This window comes from Hemicordylus capensis, chromosome 4, assembly GCF_027244095.1.
Source record: "Hemicordylus capensis ecotype Gifberg chromosome 4, rHemCap1.1.pri, whole genome shotgun sequence".
In the NCBI taxonomy this organism is placed as follows: Eukaryota; Metazoa; Chordata; class Lepidosauria; order Squamata; family Cordylidae; genus Hemicordylus; species Hemicordylus capensis.
In genome coordinates this window covers 140255076-140282912 of record NC_069660.1, presented here as the reverse complement: position 1 = coordinate 140282912, position 27837 = coordinate 140255076, and the positions used below count along the sequence as shown (strand labels likewise).

At 43.9% G+C, this 27837-nt stretch overlaps 1 protein-coding gene across 6 annotated transcripts; it reads right to left on the bottom strand.

Annotated features, from left to right (window-relative positions):
- LOC128322194 (coagulation factor XIII B chain-like) lies at positions 1-27837 on the bottom strand. Of its 6 annotated transcripts, none has more exons than XM_053242992.1 (11): positions 27758-27837; positions 18818-19018; positions 16142-16339; positions 12441-12617; positions 12118-12294; positions 9514-9711; positions 7977-8201; positions 4705-4911; positions 3307-3492; positions 1090-1296; positions 1-230 (listed from the first exon to the last, which is right to left on the bottom strand). In XM_053242992.1, the coding sequence occupies exons 1-10, from the start codon at positions 27822-27824 to the stop codon at positions 1097-1099; spliced, it is 1836 nt and encodes a 611-aa protein (XP_053098967.1). In that variant the 5' UTR covers positions 27825-27837; the 3' UTR covers positions 1-230; positions 1090-1096. The 6 variants fall into 6 exon arrangements, with proteins under 6 accessions (XP_053098967.1, XP_053098970.1, XP_053098969.1 ...); XM_053242995.1 differs by lacking the exon at positions 27758-27837 and adding an exon at positions 25088-25193; XM_053242994.1 differs by lacking the exon at positions 27758-27837 and adding an exon at positions 24892-25181.

Genomic DNA, 27837 nt, shown 5'->3' with positions numbered 1-27837 from the left:
TCTTATGAACACATTAATCTTTATTGTAATTTCAGGCCAAATGTGGTCACATTTGCTTTAAAGATATCACCAAGCAATGCTCTAAGTTGAAACAGCAGCTATCACAGTAGTTTAAGTTACTCGAGGACCTTGTGCCAGAAAAATCTATGTAAAGGTTCATATTGGCAATTAGGCTGCGAGATGGGAAAGTACCATGTCATCCACACATCATTTCTTCACATCCACTTCACCTAAAAAGCAAAACACACTGAATGTCACTCTGATACGGAGACAAAAAGCCAACAGACCACATCTAATAGCTCCAAATCTTGATCTGGGGTACAAAGAAGCACCAAACACAGTTATACCCTCACTCACATCATCACTCTGCTGCCTAAAAAAGAAAGAAACACATCAAGAATTGATCTACATTCTGCAGCCCTTACAGATTTGGGCCCTCGGATAGGTGCAGAGGGGACTGTCTCGGTCTTGAATGCACCCTTGAGTTAGTCTCCCTATACATTCAGAATTAGCACTTAGGTCTTTCAGCCTAGCTTAGCCTTCCCTGAAATAGCTTTGAGAACAGCTCCACACCAAAATCTTCATAGCTCTATTCAGACATAATGTATGTACGCACACAGGTTTGTGTGGATGTCCTTACAAATATCTGTAAAACTATTGTGCATACATTCATTTTAAAAGTACACCTGGGTATAGGCTCCCTCGTATGTAGGGTACAGGCAGAAAATGTAGCAATGTACCTGCATTGAACATAATGTTTGAATAACTATACATGTGTACAAAACTGTACATGTGCACACTGTACAGAGACTGAATGTGTGTTGAACATAAGAGGTGAATAGGATTCCTTGTACAAACATCCAAGTTCCCACATACAAATCTGTGGTGGCTCAGGCAGTGTCATAATGTGTCCTGCTCAATGTCTGGATCAGTTCTTTTTATCCCTATATAACAGAAGGGGCTGAATGACATTCCTTGGGAGTTCTCTTATGCCACACTAGCAGCAGTCTAGCATACTGGAATTGCAGGATTTGTTAATATATACAAGAGAAAAAATGTCCATGCTGATCAGATGTAGTAACAGCTTACCTTCCCCTCATATACATTCTGGATACAACAGCTGCCCATTCTGACACTGTACTCTCAAATCAGAGGATGACCCTGATGTTGTTCTAAAAGGGTATGCTTTACACCGAAACTCAACAAATTCACCATGGACAAATGATCTATTGTCAAAATTCCATTTGAGTGCCAAATTATTTTTTACCATCTCTTCCTCTGATAAGATACATGGCTCTTAAGAAAACAAATGCAACATTAATATATATTTAGTATTTGTTAAATAAATTAATTAATTAATACATAAAAATATAAATATAAATAATGAACAAGACACAAGAGAAGTACTAGCAAGAGTCACTGGGGGGGGAAAGCTATGCTGGGCTGGATAGGAACAGTTGCTCTCCCCCGCTAAACAGAAGAGAACCCCCACTTAAAATATGTCTCTTGCCCATTTAGCAGAGCTCATGCTGAATGGACCCCATGAGGCTACAATATATAGGACATCACTATATACACATATAACAAATGCCATTTTGCTAGTTATGAATGATATCCTATAACATAGCACTTATTTAGGATATTTAGTTGCTACTTATTACCTTTAAAGCCCTCCATAACCTGAGTCCAGATCTACCCATCCTGTAAGATGGTTGGGGGGCAGGGGCTATATCATGTGAAAGGCCTAGGTGGGAAGTAATTGATAAAGCAAACATTTGACCCCCGCCCCCCACCTTTTGCAAGATAGTCTCAAGGCAGCTTACAATAATAAAATAGAATACAGGCACATATGAAAAAATCCAGTATAACAGTAGATAACAAAAACAATGGGGTGATAAAAAAAAAAAATAATAAGAATAGCATATATGGAATTTAAAAGAGGGTTGAATATAATTTCAAGCCATTAAAGACATGGAAGAACAGATTGGACATCACCTTGCATCCAAAAGATAACAGAGAAGGGTTCAGGTGAACATGTTTTGAGAGGCAGTTCCACTGTTTGGTCACCACCTGAATCTGAATTTCATTACCACATGGCATCTAGCATGTATCTAAAGGATAATAGTATCTCAAATTAACCTGCTTGCCAGCTGAGGTTTTCTTAAGAGATCATTCAGAGGTTAGGTGGGTGGCTACCACTTGTGGTAATGAAATTGAGATTCATTTTAATGAGTGGGTGGCATGCAGACCTGGTGGAGAATCATCAGTGAGAGCTCCTTTCATGAGTAGAAGGAGAGTTCCACTTGATCAAGGACCCCTAATATGAGCACAATTCTTGCATTCATGGAAGGAGCTTCTGCTGACAGTGCACAACTGTGCCAAAGCTCTGGATGTCACAGATATGTTTATTATGCACATTACTACTGAATGCTTGTATCAGATTATTATTATTCATATAGCACCATCCAAATGCATGACATTTTACAAAGAATGAGAGGATAGATCCCTGCCTCAAGCTGCTTACAATCTAGAAAATGAAACAAAGGAAACAATAAAGAAGAAGGAAATGAAGACAGGGCTAAACAGGGGAAGATATGCAATTAATTCGGTTATACATACATAGGATTAATTGGGTGGTCGCATGCAATTCACCCAAAGCATGCTTTCAGTGCTAAATGAATATGCTAAATCATTGTAAACCGCTTAGAGAGCCCCGGCTATAAAGTGGTATATAAATGTAAGTGCTATTGCTATTGCTATATTGCTAAATATGCACAGTTAAACATTGATTCACATACATATTAATACAAAGCAACATGTGTACTTGATATGTTAGTTGTGTTACAGACTCTACATGCTGGACTCTCTACAGTTTTATAAAGTAAAAGGTGAGTGGCTGGGCTCCTGCCTGTGCTGCTGTGTGTGTGTAAACACTATCCGTGGTTTTGTGGAACATAGCAGTTCTGTTCCAATTTAAAGTTGTGCAAGCACATTTGTGCAATGCAATGCTCATTATTTCTAATTAGCATTGCACAACTGTGTTTGCACAACTTTAAGTCAGAGCAGAATTGTCCCTGCTCCTCAGCACTGTGGGTGGGGTTTACACACACAAAACAGTGTGGGCAGCTGTTCACCCGCCCACATTTGAGCCACTAACCACTTTCAAGAATGAAGAGCATCTAGTGTTGCCTGCTGATCTCAATTTCTCTAGGCTAAAATGCTGAGGGCCAAAAACACTGCCAATGAAGTATGTCCACTTAGATAATCTTGTTATCATGCATGATTATTAGAGACATTGTATGATACCTATGCAAACTGGTGGGGTAGTCCATTCGCCCCTTGAACAGGACACTGTTCTGGACCCTTGTAAAAAATGATGTTCACAGCATCTGTACAGTATTGATGAACCATGGGCATAGTCTAAACCAGGGCCATCACCCATGATGACTCCATTTGCTACAGAGGGCGGTGAGCCGCAATTTCCACTAGGATCTACAAATGAGAGAACTGCATTAGAGTAGGGAGAGAAAGTAGCCTAACATAGTAACTGACAAAGTACTAGGAGGCTGAGACTGAGTAGAAATGGGAGGGAGCTTGCATTTTGCAAGCATCTTTGCCTCTTTCTGAAAAGCAACCTGCCGCTTCCATAATTGTTCAGGAAAGAGGTTTAAAATGGGGTTTGCTTATTCAGAATGAATGATTGGCTAGTTGATGTCATCCTGGACAGAATTGCATCAGGAAGAAGCCCTTTTACTTGAGTAATAAAAATGGTGCCAAGGCTGAAGAAGGGAAAAACACCTGTGAGCAGCACAATAAAAAGAGAAGAAAGGCAGAGTTATGAAATCCTCTCTGTCCCTGTCCTAATCCTGAAAGGTTTTAAGTGCAATAACAATGTTAAACCTCTTTCCTGAAAAATTATGGAAGCGGCAGGTTGCTTTTCAGAAAGAGGCAAAGATGCTTGCACAGCCCTAACGTGTGCCATGAGAGAAATGCAAGCATCCCGTGAGCCTGAAGTATTCAACTGGAGGAGGCTGCCTGCTGCATCATTGGCCGCATTTGCACACAATACAGAACCAGAGTTAAAGGGGCCAGAGGTTGCCAGACCTGCACGTCCGAATGCGTGCCACTCTGGTTCCGCAAGGCGATCCACCCAAGGTTTCCATCTTGGAACTCCAATCTGAACCCTCAGGTTGTAGTGAGTTTCATTGCCCCAACCCAAAGTTAAATGAGGACTGCTTTACATCCGGATTCGGATCCGTAGGCTGCGTTCCCTATGACAGGAGTTGAGGAAGAAAGCTCCTCCTTCGCTCTGTCCATGACTGGCTGTGCGGGCTGTCTTTCATGCAAGAAAGAAGTACACACAGCCAGTTCCCCCTCCTCTCTGCAGTCTCACTGACTGCAGGTTCCCTGCTCTCCATTTTGTCTGAATTCAGAAAGGAAGGTGGGGGTGGGTGGGAGCAGAACTGTGGGTCCATTGGATCTGTGGTTCTGCGAATGTGGCCATTGTTTTGACCATACCCGATTCCAAACAACACCCATGGGGGTGGAAGAATACTTCCATCTCTCTGCATTGGCTATTGATAAACTGGAAGAATTACTTGCTTTCAGAGAACAATGCTCATTATGCTTCTATATGAATCACTTTAGTATATTTGTTTACAGCCTGGCCTTATGCATGTTTACTCAAATGTGATAGTACTTTACCTTTTGAAACACACATTGGATATTTCAGTTCTCCATTATTGCACTGTACCAGCAGCTGAGATTCTCTGACAGATAATGGCAAAACATATCCTGCCTGACACACAAATTCAATAATGTCACCATGCAGAAAATATGGTTCTCCTTCCAGCCTCCATTTCATCTCTATGTTGTAGCGGCTTGCATTTTCTTCATCGAACAAACATGGTTCTACAGGACAAAAATCAATAATAAATATGTGGAGCTAGACACAAACACTGGGAAAAGTGGCATCCAGTTATTTTCCACCCTGGAAACCTAGTTGACCTGGAGAGTTCCCCTGAGCATGGGGTGGCAGGGAATACCCAGAGACTGATTACTAGCTAATCTTATTTGCTACCTTTCACCCCATCATACCAGGGTCCAAGGAGACAGAAGCCCAATGATGATCAACAGTACCAAGGCAGGCATCAGGGCCATCACAACTGAATACCTGCCAAGATCCATACCTTGGCAGTGAGCCCACCACTGACCACCAAACAGGACAGTCACTAGATGGGTTTGGGGCTAAGGGCAAATGGGGGGTGAAGGGCCCCTGGTCATTCACTGTGGCCAGACGATGGGCACCAATCAGGATTCCTGAGTGATTCTAGCCCTCCTGGAGCTACCGGTAGAGTGGCTGGGGGTGGGGAGTAGGAGGAGGAAACTCCCATCCAACTTCTCTGCCAAACCAACTAAGACAGTGTCTGCATCTCGGGAGGGATGGAAGAAGAAAAGGAGCCTGCTGGCAGCCTGTGGGAAACAGATGAATGTGGGCTCAGCACTGTGAGGACCCAGGAGTTCCTCCACGCTCCTCCTGTGCTACCCCTGCTCTTCTGCCCTTGGAGCAGAGGGGTTGGGGGGGAGTGCTGGCTGCTGATTAGGGTAGGACAGCTACGTTGCTGGAAGTGAGCTGCGAACCCCATGTGGTCCTCATGCTTATGGAAAGGCATGGGATGAGCTCCAGCTCCAAACCCCATTGCACTCTCTCACTCCACACTCACACCCACCACCCAGCTGCTCACTTGGCTGTTCTTTACCTCTGCATGGCAGCAGGGACTGGGCCAAGAGGTAAGTGGGCAATGGCAGGGAGAAGGCTCACTGAGGACCCCTTGCCCAAAGCATCCCCTCCTAAAAACCCAGCGTCAGCACTGAACACTGGCATGATCAATCCATATTGCTGATAAAATCATGCCTCTTTGGGCAACTGTGTCCATGAGAAGAAAATGTTCTTCCATATTTTTATTGTGGATTATAAGATATACAGTAGAATGTGAATGTCACTTTTGAAGGCAGAATATAGATGCTTCAATCGGTCCTGTAGGGCAACAGCAATTATGCTTCAAAAATGGACAAGCTGTTCCATAGAGTTTTGTCAAGCCTGCTCTGAGAACCAACAGTGTTATGTAGCATAATAAGGGACCACATGACCCTTTGGCATGTTCTGCAACTCTATATTGAGACAGATCCAATTGCTCTGAGGTGGCAATTCGCCTCCATGTTCTTCTTGCCGTGCCCCAGTGATGCAGAATGCTTGGCTAGGGTGTGAACAAGTTAAAAAGGGATCTTTCTGCCCAAGTTTATCTTTAGATAGAAAGATAGAAAGTCTATCTTTCTGCCCAAGTTTTGTGAGAGGGCTGAGAATCTATCAGAGAACTCTGAGCATGATGAACACAGACTTAAGGCACTTTAGGAAAACCCACACTAGTGCAACCTATAGCCATGGCAAGGTGTTTTTAGGCCCTTGGGCATGCAAGCACTCAGAGACCTCTACAGGACTGAAGGATTATGCCCCACTAACTTATTGAGGCCCTCAGAGTTTGTCCACAAAATACCAGCAAGGCATTAGGCCAGCTCAGACGTGCACTTTAACAACGGTTATAGCTGCCCGAGGTTGTAACTGTGGTCCATCCTAATGTGAGAAACCACGGTTAAGTGTTTAAAGTTAATTCAGTGCCAACAACCATGGTTTGGCTGCCAAAGAGTTATTCCTGACTGCAGACTTGGCCATAGCCATGGTTAAGTGCCTATTTCTAATCTCAATCTTAGAGGCAGCGGCACAGACCTGCCCAAGGACATAGCTGCTCCATGCTTTCGGCACTTCTTGCTGGCAGCCACTCAGAAAATCAGCCACGCCCCTGCTGTCAGCCGTACAGCTATGGGGTTGCTAGGCAACAGGGGCACTGACACACCTCATCCCTGCCTGTCCAGCTGAACAGCTTTTTGGGAGCAGCCCCCCATTCCAACTCCATCACTCACTCCCCCCACCTGGCAAATGGCAGGGTAAGTTTCAGTTTCAAAACACAGAAGGTGTAAAGCAAGGCTGCATCCTGGCCCCACTATTATTGAACTTTTACATTAACACCATTGTGGGCCAACTCAACAACCTAGATTTCCACCCCCCCTAAACTTGCAGGAGCCCATATTTCCACCCTACTTTATGCAGATGATGCAGCAATACTCTCATGGACTCCCATAGGCCTTAAACGTGCATTGAGGGCCTTAGTATTGCAAGGAAGATCTGCTGGAACTTAATTATCATAAAACCAAAATTATGGCCTTGGCTAAAAAAAACCGCCCCCCGGGGCCCCCAAACCCCTAGGAATTGGAGTTTGCATGGTGCTTTCAGGGTGTGGGGCCACTTGCGGGGGCGGCAGTACCATCGCTGGCAGAAGCAGCGCTGGCATTGCAGAGGATTTAAAGGGCTTTCAGTGCACTTCCCCTGATCATGCATGGCATGCCCCACTGGAAATTGTAGCCAGTCGTGGCCAAGTAGCTGACCTGGTGAAGCTAAGCCCAAAGTCTGGCCACAGAGCTGGCTGGGATTGGGCTGGAAGGCTGAGTGGTAGGGAGGGGCTCCCCTCTCCTGAAACTCTAGTTATGATGACCATGATGTGCTGTACGTTTGTGGTACAAATTGGAGTTAGGAATTTTAACTCCAGTCAGGGTTAACTGCAGATATACTGAATGTCTGAATGCGACCATTATTTCATGACATTCCGAGGCCTGGTTTTGCTCATCTCCAATTAAATCCAAGATTTCACACAACAGTAAATAAAAGATGGTAACTACTTGCATAATTGAAAGTTAACTGCTTATAATCTAATTACCAGATCCATTCCCCCTTAGGGCCTCTCATTTCTATGCTATTATTAATATAAGCCTGAGCCATTTTGGAAGGATGGTATAAAAATTGAATGAATGAATGAATGAATGATCCTTTCAATCTCCGACAAGACTTACCCTACAAGACTTACCTAAGCAAATTGGTGGCTCTGTCCAGTTTCCATGGACACAGTGAATTGTATCAAGTCCATGGATCAGGTAGAAGGGGAGACATCTGTATTTCACAGCAGAGCCAGTTTTGTAGCTTGTCAGTGATAGACTAAAGATACCATTTTTAACTATAGGAGGAGAACTGCAGTTTTCATCATCATCATCTTGGCTGAAATGACCATCTGTGCTTGCCAGCCTGCCCACATCTGAGAAGTGAGCAAGAAATTATGGAAACAGGAAACAAAACTAAGATGGTTCCAATTGTGTCCATGTACTTTATCAAATATTCATATGATGGCACTTGTTTCAACTTCAACAGCTGAGACTCAAATTCAGGCATGACTCCAAGGGGTAACAGGTGCTCCCTCACCCAACAGACTGGAACTTTACAGCAAAGTGACAGATAATACAGTCATAGTAGATTTTATCTGTTTATCTACCTATCAACCAACGGCCTAACACATGAAATCTGGAGAATATACAACAATGTAAAAACAATAAAACACAAAATGATTTTTAAAATGTAATTATGGTCCTAGAGCTTGAAAATTATTTTAAAAGCCCTCCATTGTTTAAAAGCGTCTGCCCTGGACAAGCAGCAGAATTCAGTGCAACCAGGCAGGTTGCAGCCTCCCAGGAGCCAGGCCAACCCCTTAGCTTTCATTCTGGCCCAGATGGAACTGGGCTGGATGAGACCATGTATGTGCTGGTGGCGGGGGGGAAGGGCAGCATCATCTCCCCTGCCCTTTTCAGCTAGTTTGGTACTGACCCTTCTCCCCACTTCCTGCTTGTAAAGAGAAAACTGGCCTGGAAAACTGGAAGGTTTGGCCTAATCTATGGGTTCTCAAACTTGCATCCCCAGATATTGTTGGACTTCAGCTCCCATAATCCCCAGCCATAATGGCCACAGGCCATTATCAAACGGGAACTCAAGTTTCTAACAGGAATCTGGTCCATTTTCTGAACAAGTTAAAAATGTCAAGGTAAACAAACTAACATTAATTACTTACTTCTATAAGTATTTAAATTACAGCAAAACCCTCCCTAATAACATTCTTTCCCACCCCTTTGCTCCCTAAAACTAGTTATTCTAGAGTCACCCCTGCTCAAATTTCTTTTACATCTTTATAAGCCCCACTTTTGTCACTGTTACTGCATTAGGTTGCATGAGGTCCTAAGACAGGGTTCCCAGATGTTGGACTACAATGACCATCATCCACAGTCCCAATGGCTAATGGGAACCCCTGTTCTAAGAGATAGTTAGAAAATTCAGAGTTCACTACAATACAAAATCTGGACACAGATCCGATCAATCAATTTCCCCTGCCTTCCCTGTCCCAGTAAAGGAATAATTCCCATGTGATGGGACTGTCTGCTACTGCAGGAGGGGGAAACTGGAATTCCACTGCACAGTTTATGGTCAGGATTGGGAGGGCTAAGTGATAGTCCAGCGTAGATACAAATTGTAGCTCCGGTTCTAAAAAATTTAAATTAATGATATTGCAACCTTTAAATCACCTTTGAATGGTGACTGATGGATGCATTGAGGAGGCAAAGTCCACTGGCCATTCTCACACCGGATCTCTTCAGCTCCTCTGATCTGGAAAGGCTTCTCACACTCTAAATGCACCACATCTCCGTGACGATATGTTCTACCATCCATTAGTAATTTGGCATTGGGAGGTTGAGGTGGACGAGGGCACTTGTTTCTCCGTTCTGATAAACAAGGGAGGGGGAAATCATCTAACTTAAATCATACAATTCTTTAGAAATGCCAGTGCCACTGCAAGGTAAACTTGGGCTCTGAACAATAGTTTTGCTGGGCCCTGGTTCTTGTAAAGGCATTTGCTTTTGTTTTGTAAGCAGGAAATAACTGTGCATGAAAATATTTCTGCAGAACCTAACACGTATCGAGATAAAACAATCTATAAAGCAGCTTGCTTCATGATGGTGCATAATTTGTGCACATTCTTTCCCCTTCAATTCCCCCCTAAGAAAGAAAGAAAGCAATTGAGAGGGAGGAATCGAAACACCATATTCTTGCAACAATTCCAGATAGCACCAGGGACTGACAAACCAGTTTGTGATAACTCTGTTATATTAGTGCTGTTCTGGTTCTGGATGCTGCCAAGGTCAAAAAAAATGCATTCCACACAGAGAAAAAAAAGGCATTGTATTCGTTAGGTTCCTCCTCCCCTGGCCCGCCCCACCCCTTAGCCCTGCTAATTCTCTTGAACTTCTCAGCAGCTTTCAGTATTATCAACCATGATATCCTTTTGGATAGGTTTTCTGGGCTAGGGGGTGCTAACTATGCTGAGGTAGTTCTCTGCTCCTACTAAGATGGCAAATTCTGGAGGTAGTGCTCTGTATATCCCTGTGGTTTTTATATTATGGGGTTCCACGGGGTTCTATCTTGTCTCCAGTACTATTTAACATCCATGTGTATTGGCTGAATGAGATTCATCAGAGATCTGGTGGTTACCTTTAAAGTCCTATATGACTTGGGATCTAGGAAACATAAGAACCAGCTCCTCTTCTGCTAAGGTCAGCATCCAAGACCCCTTTTCCAAGTACCCCACCCCTTCTGAAATTAGTGCTAGTGACTAGTAAGATATTCTGAGCAATATCACCCTATCTCTGAAACTACCTCCCAGGGAGGCTCACCTGGTGCCACTCGTATATTTTCAGCACTAGGCTCCCCCCCCCCGCCCCACCGCTTGGCCTTTAAAACATCTGCTGAATTTTATTTGTATTCTTCTGCTGCATATTGTGTTAGCTACCCTGAGACCTCAGTCTGAAGGATGGGCTAGAAATGCAAATCATTAAAATAAAATAAATAAATAAATAGTGGAAACTGATGTAATGCTTTTCAGGAAGACATGTTTATAGCTATGTTTGAAAGTTTGGAGAAAAAGAAACAAAACACATTGTTTGGAAATTTCCAACAAGAAAGCAAAGGGGTGGATCAGACAACCAGAAACCTGGAAACCTTGCACTGTGTACTTGAGCACTGGGATCGTATGCACACCCTAAACCAAGCATGTGACTTAAAATAACTTGCTGCAGGACATACATGTGTATGGATATACAGTCATCCTTCACCAACCACGGGTTTCCCAATTGCGGTTTTAAGTATCCGTGACTGGGAAATTGTGGCAGGTCTCGCCAACTACGACCCAAGTATCTGCGGTTTGGCGAGATTTTTTGGTAATTTGGGTTTGTTTGTTTTTTGTTATTTCTGGGCCTCAGAGGGTGATTGACGGGGCTCAGGGGAGATTTTTTCTATTTTAAACTGTATTCTGCCATCTTTTTGTGACTGCAATTCCCCTAACCCCCTGTTTCCCATTGGTTTTAATGCCTCGCCAACCATGAATTTGGCCGCTGCAAGGTTTTCCCAGAATGGAACCCCTGGGGGATGACTATAAATGCTGTTTATGCCAGATTTCCTTGAGACATGGGGCATCACATCTCTCCATAAGAAAAATGCAAAAACTCTTTTTCAGATGATTCAGTGCCAGAGTGCAGGTCCCCCACAATCATTTAAAGAGTGCCCCCCACATTTTCATGACCTTTCCCCCTGTAAGTGTTTTTTGTCTCCCCCATGACCCCCCCCCAAAAAAAATTAAGTGAGAAGTTACTCCTCAAGCTTCTCTGTCTTCACCTGTGTTTAGCACAGGAAACAAGAATATTCTTACTAAACTACAGGAAATAGAAACCGTTAGACTTTTGTGTCCCATGTTCCTCCCATATTTCACAATATCATAAACCACTGAGCCAGAGGACATATCTACAAAACTAACTTGCACTGATTTTGTTCCAGTTTAATTGCCATGGTTTCCCACCTAGAATTCTGGGAAATATAGTCTGGCGAGGGTACTGAAAATTCTCTGCTAGAAACCTTTTTCTCCCCTCATAGAACTACAGTTCCCTAGAGTTCCTTAAAAAGAAGGGCTGACTACAAAAATATCTTAAATTTTAGGGTGTAAATCCTCTGACTTCATGGCAAATGCAGGACTGTCATTCAGATCTTCCAGGTGAAAGTCTCAGCTTCCGGACCACATGGTCTCTCTGCAACTATGTAAGGTGGGAATTCATAGTATTAAAAAAAAAAAATTACTGTACCTTCACATACTGGAGGCTCTGGGTACCAGCCAAAGTAATAGCACTGAATTAACTCTGGCCCTTTTAAGGAATAACCTTCCAAGCAGAAAAACTGAACTACAATTCCTTCTTCATAGCTTCCCTTCCTGGGATGGAAACCTCCATGCTCTATACGACTTAATGCTGAACATCCCAATTCTAAAAAAGAATGCAATGCGGAAATGCAAGTAATAAGCAAGTATTTCATTAAAGCAAGTATTTCATTATTCTGTTTTGAAAAGCATTAAGTGCATAAAATGGCACAAGGCAAAATTGTCCAAAATAAAGAATTTACTAGAACATACCAGAACACTTTGGAATAAGAGACCATCCATGAGGCTGACATAGTACTTCCTCTGTTGTGTTGCCTCCTGTTGTTTGATAGCCATCATCACATTCATATTTAAGTTTTTCATTGAAGCTGAACACTCTTTGGGCTGTATGGTAGTGGCCATGGGGCAGGTCTGGTGCCAAACACGTCTCTTAAAAACAAGAAGTAGCTGAGTGTCTTCTGTATAAAAGGACAGAACAACCAGACAGGAATTGGGAATGGAGAAGAGAGGGAGGGAGAGAGGGAGGGAGACTAGAACAGGGGTTCTCAACGTTGGGTCCCCAGAGGTTATTGGACTTCAACTCCCATAATCCCCAGCCAAAGGCCACTGGGCAGGTGATTATGGGAGTTGAAGTCCAGTAACATCTGGAGACCCAACGTTGAGAACCCCTGGACTAGAATATAGCCACAAATGAGGAAACACATTCCCCCCCCCCCCACCTGCTCTTATTATTATTTATTTAGCACTTAGCAATAGCACTTACATTTATATACCGCTCTATAGCTGGAAGCTCTCTAAGCGGTTTACAATGATTTAGCATATTGCCCCCCAACATTCTGGGTTGACCTTGAGCCCCTGGTCAGGATCGAACTTGTAACCTTCTGGTTACAGGGCGGCAGTTTTACCACTGTGCCACCAGGGGCTTGTTCAATTTCTAGACCACCCTTACAGAATAACTCAGGGCACTTCACAAATATCATAAAACAGTTAAAATCAATCAATGATTGGGAATAAACAATTTAAAATACAATAAAGCAGCTAAAAAATAAAACAATTCAAAACCTTATAAAACCCCGATACATTAAAAACCCTTTAAAACAATTTCAAAACCCTGGAAGGCCAGGCCAAAACCCTGGAAGGCCAGGCCAAACAGGTAGCCTCCAAGAAGCCTCCCTAGTTGCTCTTGTTGCACAGTTCATTGATTCCTGAGGCCCTGAGTTACCTGGAAGCAAAGCAAAGTTGGGAAAAGTGGATGAGTATGCTGTTACCAGCTGAGCTTATTCTGTCTGCTCCAAGAAGCCTCCCTGGCTGCAACTGCATATCCAACCTTGGAGATTGCACTTTTGCTATGCTTAGGAGCTGCACCGAAATGCGAGCTCGCAGTCTATGTTATACATGGGGACAAGTTGCTTAGTTGGCAGAGGACTGGTTGCCCCTAGATTTGGCTGCAAGCCCCACAAATTGGAAAGGGAATTAGATCCACACTCCCTCATTCTGTGAGGGGGCCCTGGCTAAGCAGACTCCAGAACTAGCTACTGCAAGTGTCTGGCATTCAAGATCATTCCAGACTTGGAATGAAATCTCAACTCCCCTCTTCCTCTCCCAAGAGAGATAACACCTGTTGTTAATGAAGCACTCAGCCAGTAAGGGAAGGCAGATAAGACAGCAGACCCCATTAGAATAGGGATGAGTCAGTGATGAAACTTTGAAGAAGTGCCCATCAAAACTCTTGATAGAACTATTGGGAAGCCCTTCCCAGCACAGGACGTACCTGCACACTCCAATTGTCCTTAAGATCAGCCTTGAATGCAATAGGCAATTCACACACCTTCCTACTCAGGAAGGATGATCAACACAATGCATTCTGAAGAAGCCTGAATAGGGCTACCCTATTCAGCAAAATATGACAAAAGAAAAGTGTCCTCAAAGCATATTTTGGCATAGAAGTATCCCTAACTCTATGACCTAGTGTGCTTCCTTGTGTATTATTACACCTGGGACTCCCACTGCAAAATATCTCAGTCCCTCTCACTCGGGACCCCATCAGACTGCAACAAGGAACTCCAGCAGACCACCTTGGTGTTCCTCTCTTCAGGAAAGGTGATATAGCCTCTTGTCTGGCTTCTTCAGGGCTGAACCTATCCCTTTCTCTTATTTCTGAAATCTTGCCCCTCTATCTTAAAGTATCTCTCTAGCCTGCCTGGGAATTTACACATAATTTGGAACTTTAAGCTAAATGTGCCTTATAATAGTCTGTTTCTTAGCATATTTGTAGTGCCTTTAAACTAGGGCCACATAGTAATTTACTCTGATTTTACTTTTAATAAACTCCTTTTTGATTTAATTCAATCTCTCCCTCAAGCCCATTTTCTTGAGTTCATACGCTTGCACAAATCAAGGCTGATTGGAACTCTCTCCCCATTTGAGCTAAATTCCCCACATTCACCCAAACTGGGGGAGCCAACCAAACACTCTCAAGGCAGTTTCATCAACAATGCAGCCATACAGTTAAAATGCAGACAAAACAACTTGCTCTGGCCGCAAGCAACATATTGCTCAGACTGAGGAGCGAAGCCCAGTTTTGAGATTATAAGGTGAAAGCCTATAGGTCCCTTGTGTCACCTGAAGGCTGTTGCCCTAGTAACTGCAGTTCCACTTCCTGGCCTGCAATACTGGACCTCCTGAAATTCAGCAGAGAACAGGCAAGCAACTGGCAAGCCATCACAGTGTCACACACAATAAGGCCACTTGCCAGAAGCTGATCAGCTTAGAGACCTCCAGTACCTCACACACAAAACAATTGGCTTCAGTGGTGGAGCCTGACCGCCAGCAGCCTGTGTGCGGACATCAGACGCGAGGGGGTGTCCTGACTCCCAAATGGAGCCCTGCAGGGCTGGCCATTTAACTCCCGAAGGGGCCGCGGAGCCCCTATGGGAGCTAGACTCGGGCTGGTGCTGTGTTTGCAGCGCGGCCCAGAGCGGCTCTTCCCTGCAGGGGAAGAGCAGCAGCCCTTTAACTCCTGAATGGGGGCCATGTTGCCCCCACTCGGAAGCTAAACCAGCACCCCTGTGTCTGACGTCAGACATGGGGGGGGTGTTGGGTCAGTGAAGTGCAGCCCCCGATTGGGCGCAACCTGGTTTCTTTGAACCCGTTGGCTCAATGGTGGCTCCGCCCCTGGTTGGCTTGCATGTTATTTTTTTCCAAAAGGAACATTCTACATGTTCAGCCCTCCTGAGCCTCTTTTCTGATTCAGCTGTGTTGGAGACTATATTAATACTGTGTGTGGTGAGCCTCTTCCCAGTGCTACAGGACAGAAACAGGATTTAGCTCAATATGAAATTCTAAGTTTTGAAATGCCCAGGTTTCCGAATGTTAGTTTTAAGGGACATTCATAGAACTAATGGCTATGTCTTCTTGGAACGTTTTCCAGCAACCAAACTATGAAATTTGCCAAATTCAGTACTACGCATAGTGCTTCTTTTTTTCTTTTTTAAAAGTTAACTCGTAATTGTGAATATTGCAAAAAGAATATAGATATAAAATGTTGTGAGATAATTTTAAGGCTTCTGTTTAGCTCTGATTTTCAGATTTTTCTCTTCTCACTCATAAGTCCTCAAATTCCCTGGAAACAGACACACTGAAGTCACATCTTGTCAATGGCAAATCTCCCACAAACAGGGCTGTCCTTAGAGCAGGGCAAGCAGGGTGACTGCTTGGGCCCCACTCTTGTTGCTGCCATTAAAACTAATGGGAAGAGCCCCCCCCCCCACTGGATGATTTGCCCCAGGCCCTGCAGCCTTCCAGGGCTCTCTAAGGACACCCCTGCTCACAGAAATGATCGCTATCAGAAGATCATCAAATAAATCCAGAGTTCCCCAGCACCAGTGAAAACAGCCTGAAACCATACAAACTGCGTATTGCGGGGGGGGGGGGGTGGCGGGGGGGGGAATTACCTGTGGTTGTACCATTTGCTTCCATACACCTTGGAAGAGATGACCATCCATCTGGAAGACACTGTATGGTTTCTTCCCTGCTGCCTCCAGGAGTCCAATAGCTTGAATCACAACTGTACTTCAGGCTCTCCCATATTTTGTAGGACAGTTTCGTATTTAAAAAAACACCATTATCCACCGTAGGCTTGGGGCATTTCTCTAAACAAGCAATAGATATTTAGAATAAAGAGATTGGGGTGGGTGGGAATTAGATTATCTCTTTGTTAAAAACAGCTGCATGCGTAAATGGCAGAGATCATAGTGCTTAAAAGCTGATAGTCCAATTCCCTTCCTATCCCACCCAAAGCATCTCTATACATTAACATGCACACATCTTGATAAACTTGCAGGATCCAGGATGGCTGGGTACCACAAGCAGAATCATCATGGATTAAAAAAATATGCATCATACCAGATATACCTGCAAGCAAGGGAGCATTTAGGAGAGCAGATGACTGTTATATAGATGTGCAGAACAAAAATGAAGCCATCAGCTCGTTTGAAATGTGCGCAGATCTTTCCTTAGCTTTCATTCCTCTCCGCCCTCGCCCCACCACTGCCATTTAATTTTCTTTTCAAATTCCTGCCAGTTCTTGTTTTTGCTAACAATGCTGGAAAGGGTTTCTCACTTCCATCCCAAACCAGTGATCCCTTGTAGGAGCTCCAGATATATTTGTGGCTTCCTTGTTAATTTCAACGGGCAACATGTTGTGCAGTGTAACACTGGCAGTTTTGAACCTCCTAAGTTGCTGCAAGCACCTTTTAAAAAAGAGAAGAAAGCTCTGGCCTTTTAAGGTGCTTGTAGTGACATGGGCACTTCAGAATCATCCACGTTACATTGCTCGACATGTCAGCTACTGGAAGGACAAGCGTTGTACATGCAAAGATACAGGGGTGTAGCAAGGTTGTAGTGGGCCCAGAGACAAGATTTTAAAATGGGACCCCCTCACTGAAACTCAGCTCATGAAGTAATGAAATCTTAAATGAGGCTGAATAGTGGTAACAAAAAGCATATATATATATATATATATATATATATATATATATATATATACACACACACACACACACACACACACACACACACACACGCCGACCCGCACATAGCATCTGTGCGCTCTTTGGGGCCAGCTGTTCCGCCCTCCCTCCTGCCCCATTCTCACCCCTCCCTCCCTCCTGCCCTACTCTCTTGCCCCTCTTCCCCTCCCTCCCACCCCACTCTCTTGCCACCCTCCCTCCCCCTCCCTCTCTCCCTCCCAATTCTCTCTTGCCCTCCCTTCCCCCAATTCTCTCCTGCCCTCCCTCCCACCCACCCAATTCTCTCCTACCCTCCCCCTCCCTCCCACCCAATTCTCTCCTGCTCTCCCTTCCCCTCCTGGCCCACTCTCTCCTGCCCTCCCTCCCCTCCCCCTGCCCCATTCTCTCTTGCCCTCACCCTCACCCTTTATCTCCCCCTCCCCCTTGCCCTCCCTCTTGCCCTCCCCCCTCCCCTCCCCACACTGAGTACCTTACCTCTGCTGCCACAAGCCAGGCCTTCCTTACTGGGTGGCAGCCGGCTGAAAAGGCCGCCACCGCCGCCGCCCCTCCTCCCAGGTGGCAAACAGGGAAGTTCCGCCGCCCGGTTCCCTCCTGCCCCAGCCTCCCACAAGCACCTTGGCTCCACGGGCGACTCTGGCTCCACGGCCTGCCGCTTGCCTCCCAGTGCCAGCCATTTCCAGCGGGCCGGCCCGCCACCGCGCCACCACGGCCGGGCCCACCGCCGCCTTGCCTCCACAGCCGGGGCCGAGTACCGGTTCTGCGGCCCACCGCTTGCCTCCCAGTGCCAGCCAGTCCCAGCAGGCCAGCCCGCTGCTGCCATTGGCCTGCGCCCCAGCCAATCAGCTGGGTTGCTGGGATGCACATTCCATGGCACACCCAGGAGAAATAAATAAATATATACGTGTGTGTGTGTGTGTGTGTGTGCCACAATAGAACATCATCCTAAATTATTTTTAAATTTTACAAAAAAGGTTTTGTAAATTGTGGACGATGCAAGTCATTTAATGGTACTACAGAAAGACATGCTGTTCTGGTAGCTCCAGGTCTTAACACTCACATCAATTTCAGAGAATGAATACAACTGAAGGAAGCCCGGGCAGGTGCATGGCTGGGGGAGTCAGTCATGTGACTTGCCCCTTGGGGGGGCAAGGCAGTGGGCCCCCAGACAACTGTCTCCCCTTGCCCTATTATAGTTACGCCCCTGCAAAGATATTTGTACATGGAACTGCCTCCTCCATTGATATCAGTGGGGCAAATTTGCTTGCACCGAAACTTCATGACATGCTTCAACACGTACATGGAACTGAGGTTGTAAATGAGGTTGTGAACACAGGTTGCTGATGTGTGAAATGGGATTTAGCCTTTGAAATGATACATGTTTTTATGCCTTCAGAAATAATTGTAGGAAAACGTACATTGACGCCATTAAGAAATTTTTTAAAACAGAAACAGCTTTGGTCAGTGGGCCAGATTGAGATAATGTGCACCTTTTCCCCCATCATCAAATGATGGACATTACATATCAACACATTGCTTTACTATGTAGTTTTGCATCCTGAACTCTAAGAGGGACAACAGGAAACAACGAAATTGACTTACTGTAACATTTTGGGGCTGGTGCCCAGCCTCTCATTGTGCAGTTTAACTTGGCATCATGGCTCCCACTTTCCGTTGTATAGCCAGCCAAACAGGAATATGGAAGTTTCCCACCTTTCTTCATTGGAAAGTAATGGTTTTTAAAACTATAATAGTAGAGGGCAATTCTTCCATTTTCTATGTTGGGTAAATCACAAAGCTTGTCTAGAAGAAACATGCTCACATTCAGTGCAAAGTATATAGCATACAAACACACTGTAAGAAACAGTGGGTAAACAGGAACCATCTAGGATCAAGCTTATCACTCTGTAGGTCTGTCAGAAATGTGCCTGGACTGTAGGTTGGTCCACAGCAACAAAAAAGCTTTGACAACACATCTTATTTCCTTGGTCTTTTTAAAAGCACTGTTGGTAGTTAAAAGTACACACATCTAGTTACAGAAAATTGTGTGTCTTATGGATGCTTAGGGAACCAGGGTGTGTGTACTCCCCCCAATATATAGTGGAGTATACTGAAACAGTAAATATAGACATGCTATTCTTGGGTAACCCGAATCCTACACCATTTGAGTTCAATTTAATCAAAAGCTGTATTTTTAGGAACTGGATTTGAATGGATTAGCTAGCTCAGCCCCTTCAGAATGAAGCATCAACTGCTTCACTCCACTTGTAGGCGAAAAAGAAGGGGGGAGGAAATCCCACCGTGACAACGAAAAACAAATATACAAATAATATAAAGCAGCCAAACACTGAAAATGTATATTAACAAACAATGAACCAATAATTAAATGATCAATAAATTAGATGTCTCAAGGAATGGAGTACCGGTATTAATGATGTTAAGGAGGCTGATGAAGCTTTGTGGGCGAAACGGCGAATATCCGGAAGAGCCGTTCGACTTTGATCCATAAAGTTTGTTTTTCTCCATTAGGGCATGCAGTGGGCTTTATCTTTGATTCATGACATCTAATTTATGGAAGCCATGCTCGACGGGTTCTCTGCAATCTGCATGTTTGTTATTTGAAACCTTCACTCCTGTGTGGATGGTATTGAGCATCTCTCATATAAGCCAGCACCCCCCTTTCTTTTGCCCTGTTCAGCCAACATCCTTATATGTTCAGTTTGCATTCTCCCAAAGGTCATAAGGGGGTTAATTCGTTGACTGATGACGTCCACACCTCATTGAGACCACGTTTAATGCGGCTTTTTTGTTATTTGGAACTTTTATTACGACATTGGACTTTGCCCATTTCATCCAGCAGCCCTATTTTTGCCTTGTTCAGTCACACCTCCTCTGGAAATCTCTTACTGTCATTGCACATGCTAAAATCTATGCATTCTGTATCATGAGATGGCAATTTTTGCATTATGTATCATGAGATGGCTTGAGTATTACTGTATATATATATATTATTATTGTTGTTGTTGTTGAATTGTTTAGCTTGGATTAATGATTTTTGCTCATTAGTGTTATTGATTATTTGATTATTAGTTCATTGTTTGTTAATATACATTTTCAGTGTTTGGCTGCTTTATATTATTTGTATATTTGTTTTTCGTTGTCACGGTGGGATTTCCTCCCCCCACTCTTTTTCACCTGTTTTATTCTGTGATTGCCCTTGTTTGTGTTTTGGTTTCACTCCACTTGTAGTCAAGACATTTTTGTTTGCAGATATTAGCTCTGAATTAGGATATGGAACTTCATCTGAATCAGACACACCCATCAAGTTTAGTGGAGACCAGATTAATGTTACAATGTGCAGATTTTCCCATTGCTAGGTCATTGTGCTGATATCTATAACAATGAGGCTATTCCCACGATCAAGGGAAAGCGGGCTAAGGGAGCTCAGCTCTGTATAGTTCTATAAGTGGCTTGTTTCATGACAGAAAATTACGAAGTCCTTTAGGTTTCAGTGAAATGTATTTCCAGCTAAATGTGGTTAGATTTGCTGCCTGAGGCTGTAATTCTCCGCATACATACCTAGAAGCAAACTTTACTGAATTTGTTAGGATTTCTGAGAACACATACACAGGATCTCACTGCACGGTTGAGTTTCCTTTATTAATCAGCAGTGAGGGGCCCATTTTAAAATCTCACCCCCAGGCCCACTCCAACCTTGCTACACCCCTGAAAGCTGGCTGGTTCGACCGACCCAGCTCATGGATGGGCCATTTGGTTTGATACCTAGTAGAACTATATGTTAAAGAAGGAATAGAATCCAACAAGCTAGAAAACCTAGGAGGACCAGAGACCTCCACAGAATCATTATGAGTGACAATATGGGTACTGAAAGGAAATGTGTTACTTGGGGTGTGCTATTGCCCTCTAGATCAAAATGCTGAGTGATGAGTTGGAGAAGCAAATCAGAGAGGCATCTAAGAGATAGAGAGCTATAATAATGGGTGAATTCAATTATCCTCACATAGACAGGACAAATTCACGTGTGGGTATTGACAGAGAGCCCAAATTTCTAGACATACTAAATGACTCTGCCTTATAACAGTTGGTTGTGGAACCAATCAACTTGGACATTCCTGAGTGGTTTCCAGGACCTGGTGCGAGATGTAAGATTTGTAGAACCATCTGGGAACAGTGACTATAGTGTTATCTAATTTAGCTTATATGCAAGTGCAGCATTGCCAAGGAAGTCCAACTAAAGCATGCTGAACTTCAGAAGAGGGAATTTCTAAAAAATGAGGGGATTGGTAAAAAGGAAGCTGAAAGGGAAGGGTCAAATCACTTCAAAAAGCATGGAACATATTAAAAACCACAATAATAGAAGCTCAATTGGAATGTTTACCAAGGAGGAGGAAAGGTACCACCAAGTTCAGGTGGATGCCAGCATCGCTAACCAGTAGATAAAGGGAAGCTATAAAAGGGAAGATTTCCTTCAGAAAATGTAAGTTCTGCCAAAAATAAAGAGAACAGGAAGGAACATAAACAGTAGCCAAAAAAAATGCAAGGAGACAATAGGGAATGCAAAGAGAGAGTTTGAGGGGCATATAGCTAGAAGTGTCAAGGGGGGTAACAAAAACTTCTTTTTATACACACACACACACACACACACCTTTCATATATATATAAGTGGTTGGACCCATAGATGATGAGGGGGTGAAAGAGATCATTAAGGAGCATAAGGAGATTGCAGAGAAGCTGAATGAGTTATTTCCATCAATGCTTCACTCTTCATGGTGGAGGACACTGACCATATGCCTGCACTGGAACTGAGCTTCTCAGGCTTGGAGGCTGAAGAACTGGGCCAATTTGAGGCGACAAGAGAGGATGTTCTAAACTGTCTTGAAAAACTAAAAATTAACAGATCGGCAGGGCCTGACGGCATCCACTCAAGCGTTTTGTAGGAACAAATGTGAAATTGCTGATCTCTTAGCAAAAATATATTATGTCCCTATAATCAGACTCTGTACCAGAGGACTGGAAAGTAGCTAATGTAACTTAACTTCTGTGCTGGGTACATTGATGGAAAGCATATTTAAGGACAAAATGGTTAAATTGTTAAATTCTCCTTGCTGAAGGAGAACCAGCATGGCTTCTGGAAGGGCAAGTCTTTTCTCACTAACTTCTTTGAGTTCTCTGAAAGAGTCAACAGGCATGTGGATAAAGATGATCCAGTTGACATAGTATACTTGGACTTCCAAAAGGCTTTTGACAAAGTTCTCCACCAAAGGCTCTTAAGTCATGGGATAAGGGGACATTAATTTAATTTAATTTAATTTAATTTAATTTAATTTAATTTAATTTAATTTAATTTAATTTAATTTAATTTAATTATTTTACATATTATATCCCGCTCTTCCTCCAAGGAGCCCAGAGGGGTGTACTACATACTTAAGTTTCTCCTCACAACAACCCTGTGAAGTAGGTTAGGCTGAGAGAGAAGTGACTGGCCCAGAGTCACCCAGCAAGTATCATAGCTGAAGGGGGATTTGAACTCAGGTCTCCGAGTTCATGTTCATGTGTGGATTGGAAACTGGTTGAAGGACAGGAAACAGATGGTGGGAATAAACTGACAGTTTTCACAATGGAGGAAAATAAGAAGTGGGGTCTCTCAGGGATCTGTACTAAGACCAGCGCTCTTTAACTTGTTCATAAATGATGTGGCAAAGTGGCCACATTTGCAGATAGCACTTAGCACTTACATTTATATACCGCTCTATAGCCGGAGCTCTCTAAGCGGTTTACAATGATTTCAGCATATTGCCCCCAACATTCTGGGTACTCATTTTACTGACCTCGGAAGGATGGAAGGCTGAGTCAACCTTGAGCCCCTGGTCAGGATTGAACTTGCAACCTTCTGGTTACAGGGCAGCAGTTTTACCACTGCGCCACCAGGGGCTCTTGACACTAAATTACTTAGGATAGTGAAATCCACAACAGATTGTGAGGAGTTCCAAAAGGATCTCTCCAAATTTGGTGAATGGGCAACAAAATGGCAAATGTGGTTCAATGATATCAAGTGTAGAGTAATGCATATTGGGGCAACAACAACAACCCAACTTCACATATATACTAATGGGGTCTGAGCTGTCAATGACTGACCAGGAGAGAGATTTTAGGACTGTGGGAGACAGCTCATTGAAAGTGTCAACTCAGTGCACAGCAGCTGTGAAAAAGGCCAATTCCATGCTATAGATCATTAGGAAGGGGACAGAAAATAAAAATGCTATTTGTGTGTGTGTGTGTGTGTGTGTATAGAAATCATATATATACCGCCCCGCCAAAAATATTATAGTGCCCTTATCCTCTCTAATAAAAGGCTTGGTGTCCGTCCGTGGACAACCAAGCGTGTGTCCGTGCCTCCCTCGGCCGTTCTACGCATGCGTGGACCGCATGCGCAGAACGGCCGAGGCAGAAACGGAGACAGGCACCAGGCGGCCATGTTTCTGACTCTGCCTGGCCACGGGGAGGACAGGTGCGGCTCCGGCAGCCACTGGGAGGCAGAGACGGCGGCGGGACCAGACCACCCATGGGCGGCAGATAAAGATGGCTGCGACAGCCGCTTGGAGGCAGAGGCGGCTGCAAGGGGACTGGGAGGGCAGCGGGAGCAATGGAAAACAGCCGCAAATACTTAAAAAGCGGCGGACACAGAATGGAGAAGGGACCCAGCGGCAGGGACCAGGCGGTTAAAAAGCACACAATGTAAACCGCACGGAAGGAAGAGGAGGAGGAGGAGAGCGAACAGCGGGAAGGAGCAGCCGTACCTCTACAAATTCTGCGGCTCCTCAGCCGTGGAGCTGCTTGAGAGAGGGATGGCATGGTCGGAAGCAGAGCTGGAGAATGGAGCAGGGAAAGACGGCGGTGGCATGCACGCCGCAAACGATATAACCAACGGCCGCCACGAGACCAACAGTACACAGGAGCAGCCGCTCAGAAGCTCTTTCTCCACAGCGCCTTCTCAGTTGGGGGAAAAGGCGGGAGAAAAAGCCCACTGCGAAAAGCCCTGTGTCCTCCACAAAGAGAAAACCCTTCTTCTCCCTCAAGCACAGAGTACACTCTAGAGCCAGAGAAGAGAGAACTCCCTGGCCAGGAAAGGAAATCGCTGGCTGCGCTCGCCCAGCCGAGCCGCGAGTGAGGGAAAAAGCACAAAACAGCCCAACACGACTGCTGGCCATTCTAATTAGATCTAACCCAGCTACATAAATGAGCCTGGCTCCAGGCACTTAGGCTAGGTGGCAGGGATAAGAGTTGATAAAGCTCCTCACAAAATTGAGGTGAGAAGGAAAAAAAACTTGAGAAAAAAATAGAAAAGAAAATCCGGGTGGGGGGGTGGTGGGAAGAATCCAAACACATATATTTAAAAGAAGGGGGGGGGGGGAATTAACACATACTGTATTTGATAAACACAGAAGACATACTTGCTAAAAAAAATAAAGGAGTGTTTACTACATTAAAATAAACAGTTTTATATCAACTCTCAGTACAGCAGTAGGGCAGACTATGACTGTAAGCTGCACGCTTTAGAGAGAGACTTTCATGGCTTTAAATATATCAGAGGAAATAATTAGCACACTTTGTGGCAGCCAGTGATGGAATTTATTCATTTGGAAGGCATTGGTTACCTGTCATCAAAACTACATCATGTCCTTCCTTTTCTGTTAAACTTCAACTGGGGGCAGTAAGAAGTCACTAAAAGGAAATGAAGAGGTTCTTTGACAGTGCTCCCATGCAATGATTTAATGCTGCTAAAAGACAGCAACCCCATAATGGATGCCAACAAACAGTTTATATTATCAAGCTTCCAATTAGCATGCTTACTTCATCAAGGAGGAAGGCAAAGAGAGAGAGAGAGAGAGGAAGGAGTGAGTGAGGGAGACAGGACAATAGAAAGATGGAAAAAAGGAAGGAGAGAAAAAGAGAAGGGAGGGGAAAGGACAAAAGAAAGAAGGAGGGAGGGAGGAAGGGAAAGAAGGAAACAGAAGGAAGGAGAAAGAAAAAGGAGAAAGGAGTGAGGAAGAAGGACAAAAGAAAAACAGAAGGGAGGGAGGAGCAGCCAGCCCCAAAGAGCGAGCCCGTTAAAGGAAGAAAAGAGGAAAAGAGAAAGAAAAGAGAAAGAAGGGAGTGAGAAGAGGTGAAAGAAAGGAAGGAAAGGAGAGAGAGGGAGAGCGAGAGAGAAGGGAGGGAGGAAAGAGGGAGAGAGAGAGAGAAAAAAAGGAAAGGCGGGCGAGAGGGAGGAAGAAGGAAGGAATGGAGAGAGAGAGAGAAGAAAGGAAGGAAAGAGGGAAAGAGAAAGAAAAAAGAAAGAAGGGAAGGAGAAGAGGGGGAAGAAAGGAAGGAAAGGAAAGAGGGGGAGGGAGAGAAAAGGAAGGAATGAAAAAGAGAGAGAGAGAGAAAGGAAGGAAAGGAGGGCAAGAGAGAGGGAGAAGGAAGAAAGGGGGGGAGGTACTAGCACCCGTTATTTTAACGGGCTTAAAAATACTAGTACACTATAAATGGCGAGGCCAAATTTGGAGTACTGCATACAGTTCTGATCACTGTATCTTAAGGAGGGCATTGTAGATCTAGAAAAAGTGCAGAAGAGGGCAACCAAGATTATTGGGGCCTGGAGCACCTTCCTTATGAGGCAAGGCTACAGCATCTGGGACTTTTTAGTTTGGAAAAGAGGTGACTCAGGGGAGACATGATAGAGAAGTATAAAATTATGCATGGTGTAGAGAGTGGACAGAGAAATCTTATTCTCACACTAGAACCAGGGGTCATCCATGAAACTGAAGGCCAGGAAATTTAGGAGCAACTAAAGGAAGTACTTTTTCACACATTACAGAATTAATCCATTTAATTCTCTGCTATGGAATGCACTAATGGCCACTAGCTTGGATGGCTTTAAAAGGGGCTTAGACAAATTCGTGGAGGATAGGTCTATCAAAGGCTACTAGCCTGGTGGCTATAAGCCACCTCCAGCCTCAGGGGCATGATGCCTCCAAATACTAGCTGCAGGAGAGCAATAGCAAGAGGGCATGCGTGTGGGCTTCTCAGGGGTATCTGATGGGCCACTGTATGAAACTGGATACTGGACTAGATAGGCCTTCGGCCTGATCTTACAGGGCTGTTGTGCTCTTTAAAAAGTTCCCTATCTCTGTGTATTACATTTCAAAAGAAACCTCACATTTGTTTAAATATGTTTAATTTTAGCCCATACAGAGTGTGAGTGTGTGTGAGAGAGTGTAATATATTAAATTCTCTTTCTCTGACCAAAACAAACAGATAATCCTTGAGATTCCCAATAAACTTGAAGACTAGCATATCTATGTACACATTGGGCTCTTTACACAGATCAAAACAGGCCTCTACACAGGGTAATGTTTGCACTGGGGTGAGAATGTGTCCACCCCAACATCACTAAAGGAGGTGCCAACACATTCTCAGCACATCCTTTAATTTTGTGTGAGGGGTGTTAAGTGGGATCAACCTTCCACAGGTGCTATAAAGTCCAAACAAGAACTGACCCATTATAAACCTCACCTTTCACCTATTCCTGCTGACTAAAAAAATAAAGCTCTGTGGCTTTATATATAACTATGGGAATAATAAAGTGTTTTATAAATAATTTCTTTACACTAATTGAAAAAATGGAAGCAGATCTTTCACTATATCCATTCATATTTTCTGTTTGGCCAGTTACAGATATATTTCTAGAGAAGCCACCTATAATACATTTGAGTTCTGAAGTTTCAAAAAAAAAATGCCACTGTCTTGAACTGAAACAGCTAAAAAAAAAAAAGAAAGAAAGAATCACAAAAGTAGACTGGAAGAGGAAGAATTTTGTCGAGTGGGGTCACAGAACACACCCCACAAGAACAAAAGCTAACTTGAATTTGGCCTCAAGAAACACGTTTTTGACAAGGGCTGCAAGGTAAATCCACAGACAAAAAAATCCTAACCTACAAAAATTCCCACAAGCCTTCCCCAGCTCATGTTAACCATTTGTGATATATTGCTGGCCTGATTAATTAATTAATTAATTAATTAATTAATATTTAAAGCATTAATGTTTCCCTACTTAATCACCTGAAGGCAATTTGTAAGATCAGGTCATAGGACATTAACAAATTTGTTGTAGGCTGTGCACTGAATTGGAAATGACATATGGAAGCATGCAAATCTAGCCAGCCCTTTCTAAATGCTGCAGAGAAAATCCTTGCCTACAGTGAGACCTTTTCAGTATTATGAATTTTAGCATCTTGAAATCACTTGAACCAAAGTGAGTGATATACTCCGAATGGCACTATCAGTGGCATGTGAATTGCACTAGTATTGCTGAATAAGACTGTTTTATTCAACTACATAATAAATACTTGGAATAAACCACCTCTTCACAAATGAAGCTAAAGTACACTAGACAATGCAATCCTTGTTCCTTTTCAAATAGGTTGTCCTTCACACACTTTTCATGCCTACAGGGGGGGAAAAGGGATTCAGTACTTTTACCTTCTGCAAGAAGTTTCCCTGATGCAGCCAGTATAAGTGGAAAAATCCAGCCTTTATAACCCATCATGACTGGTGACAAG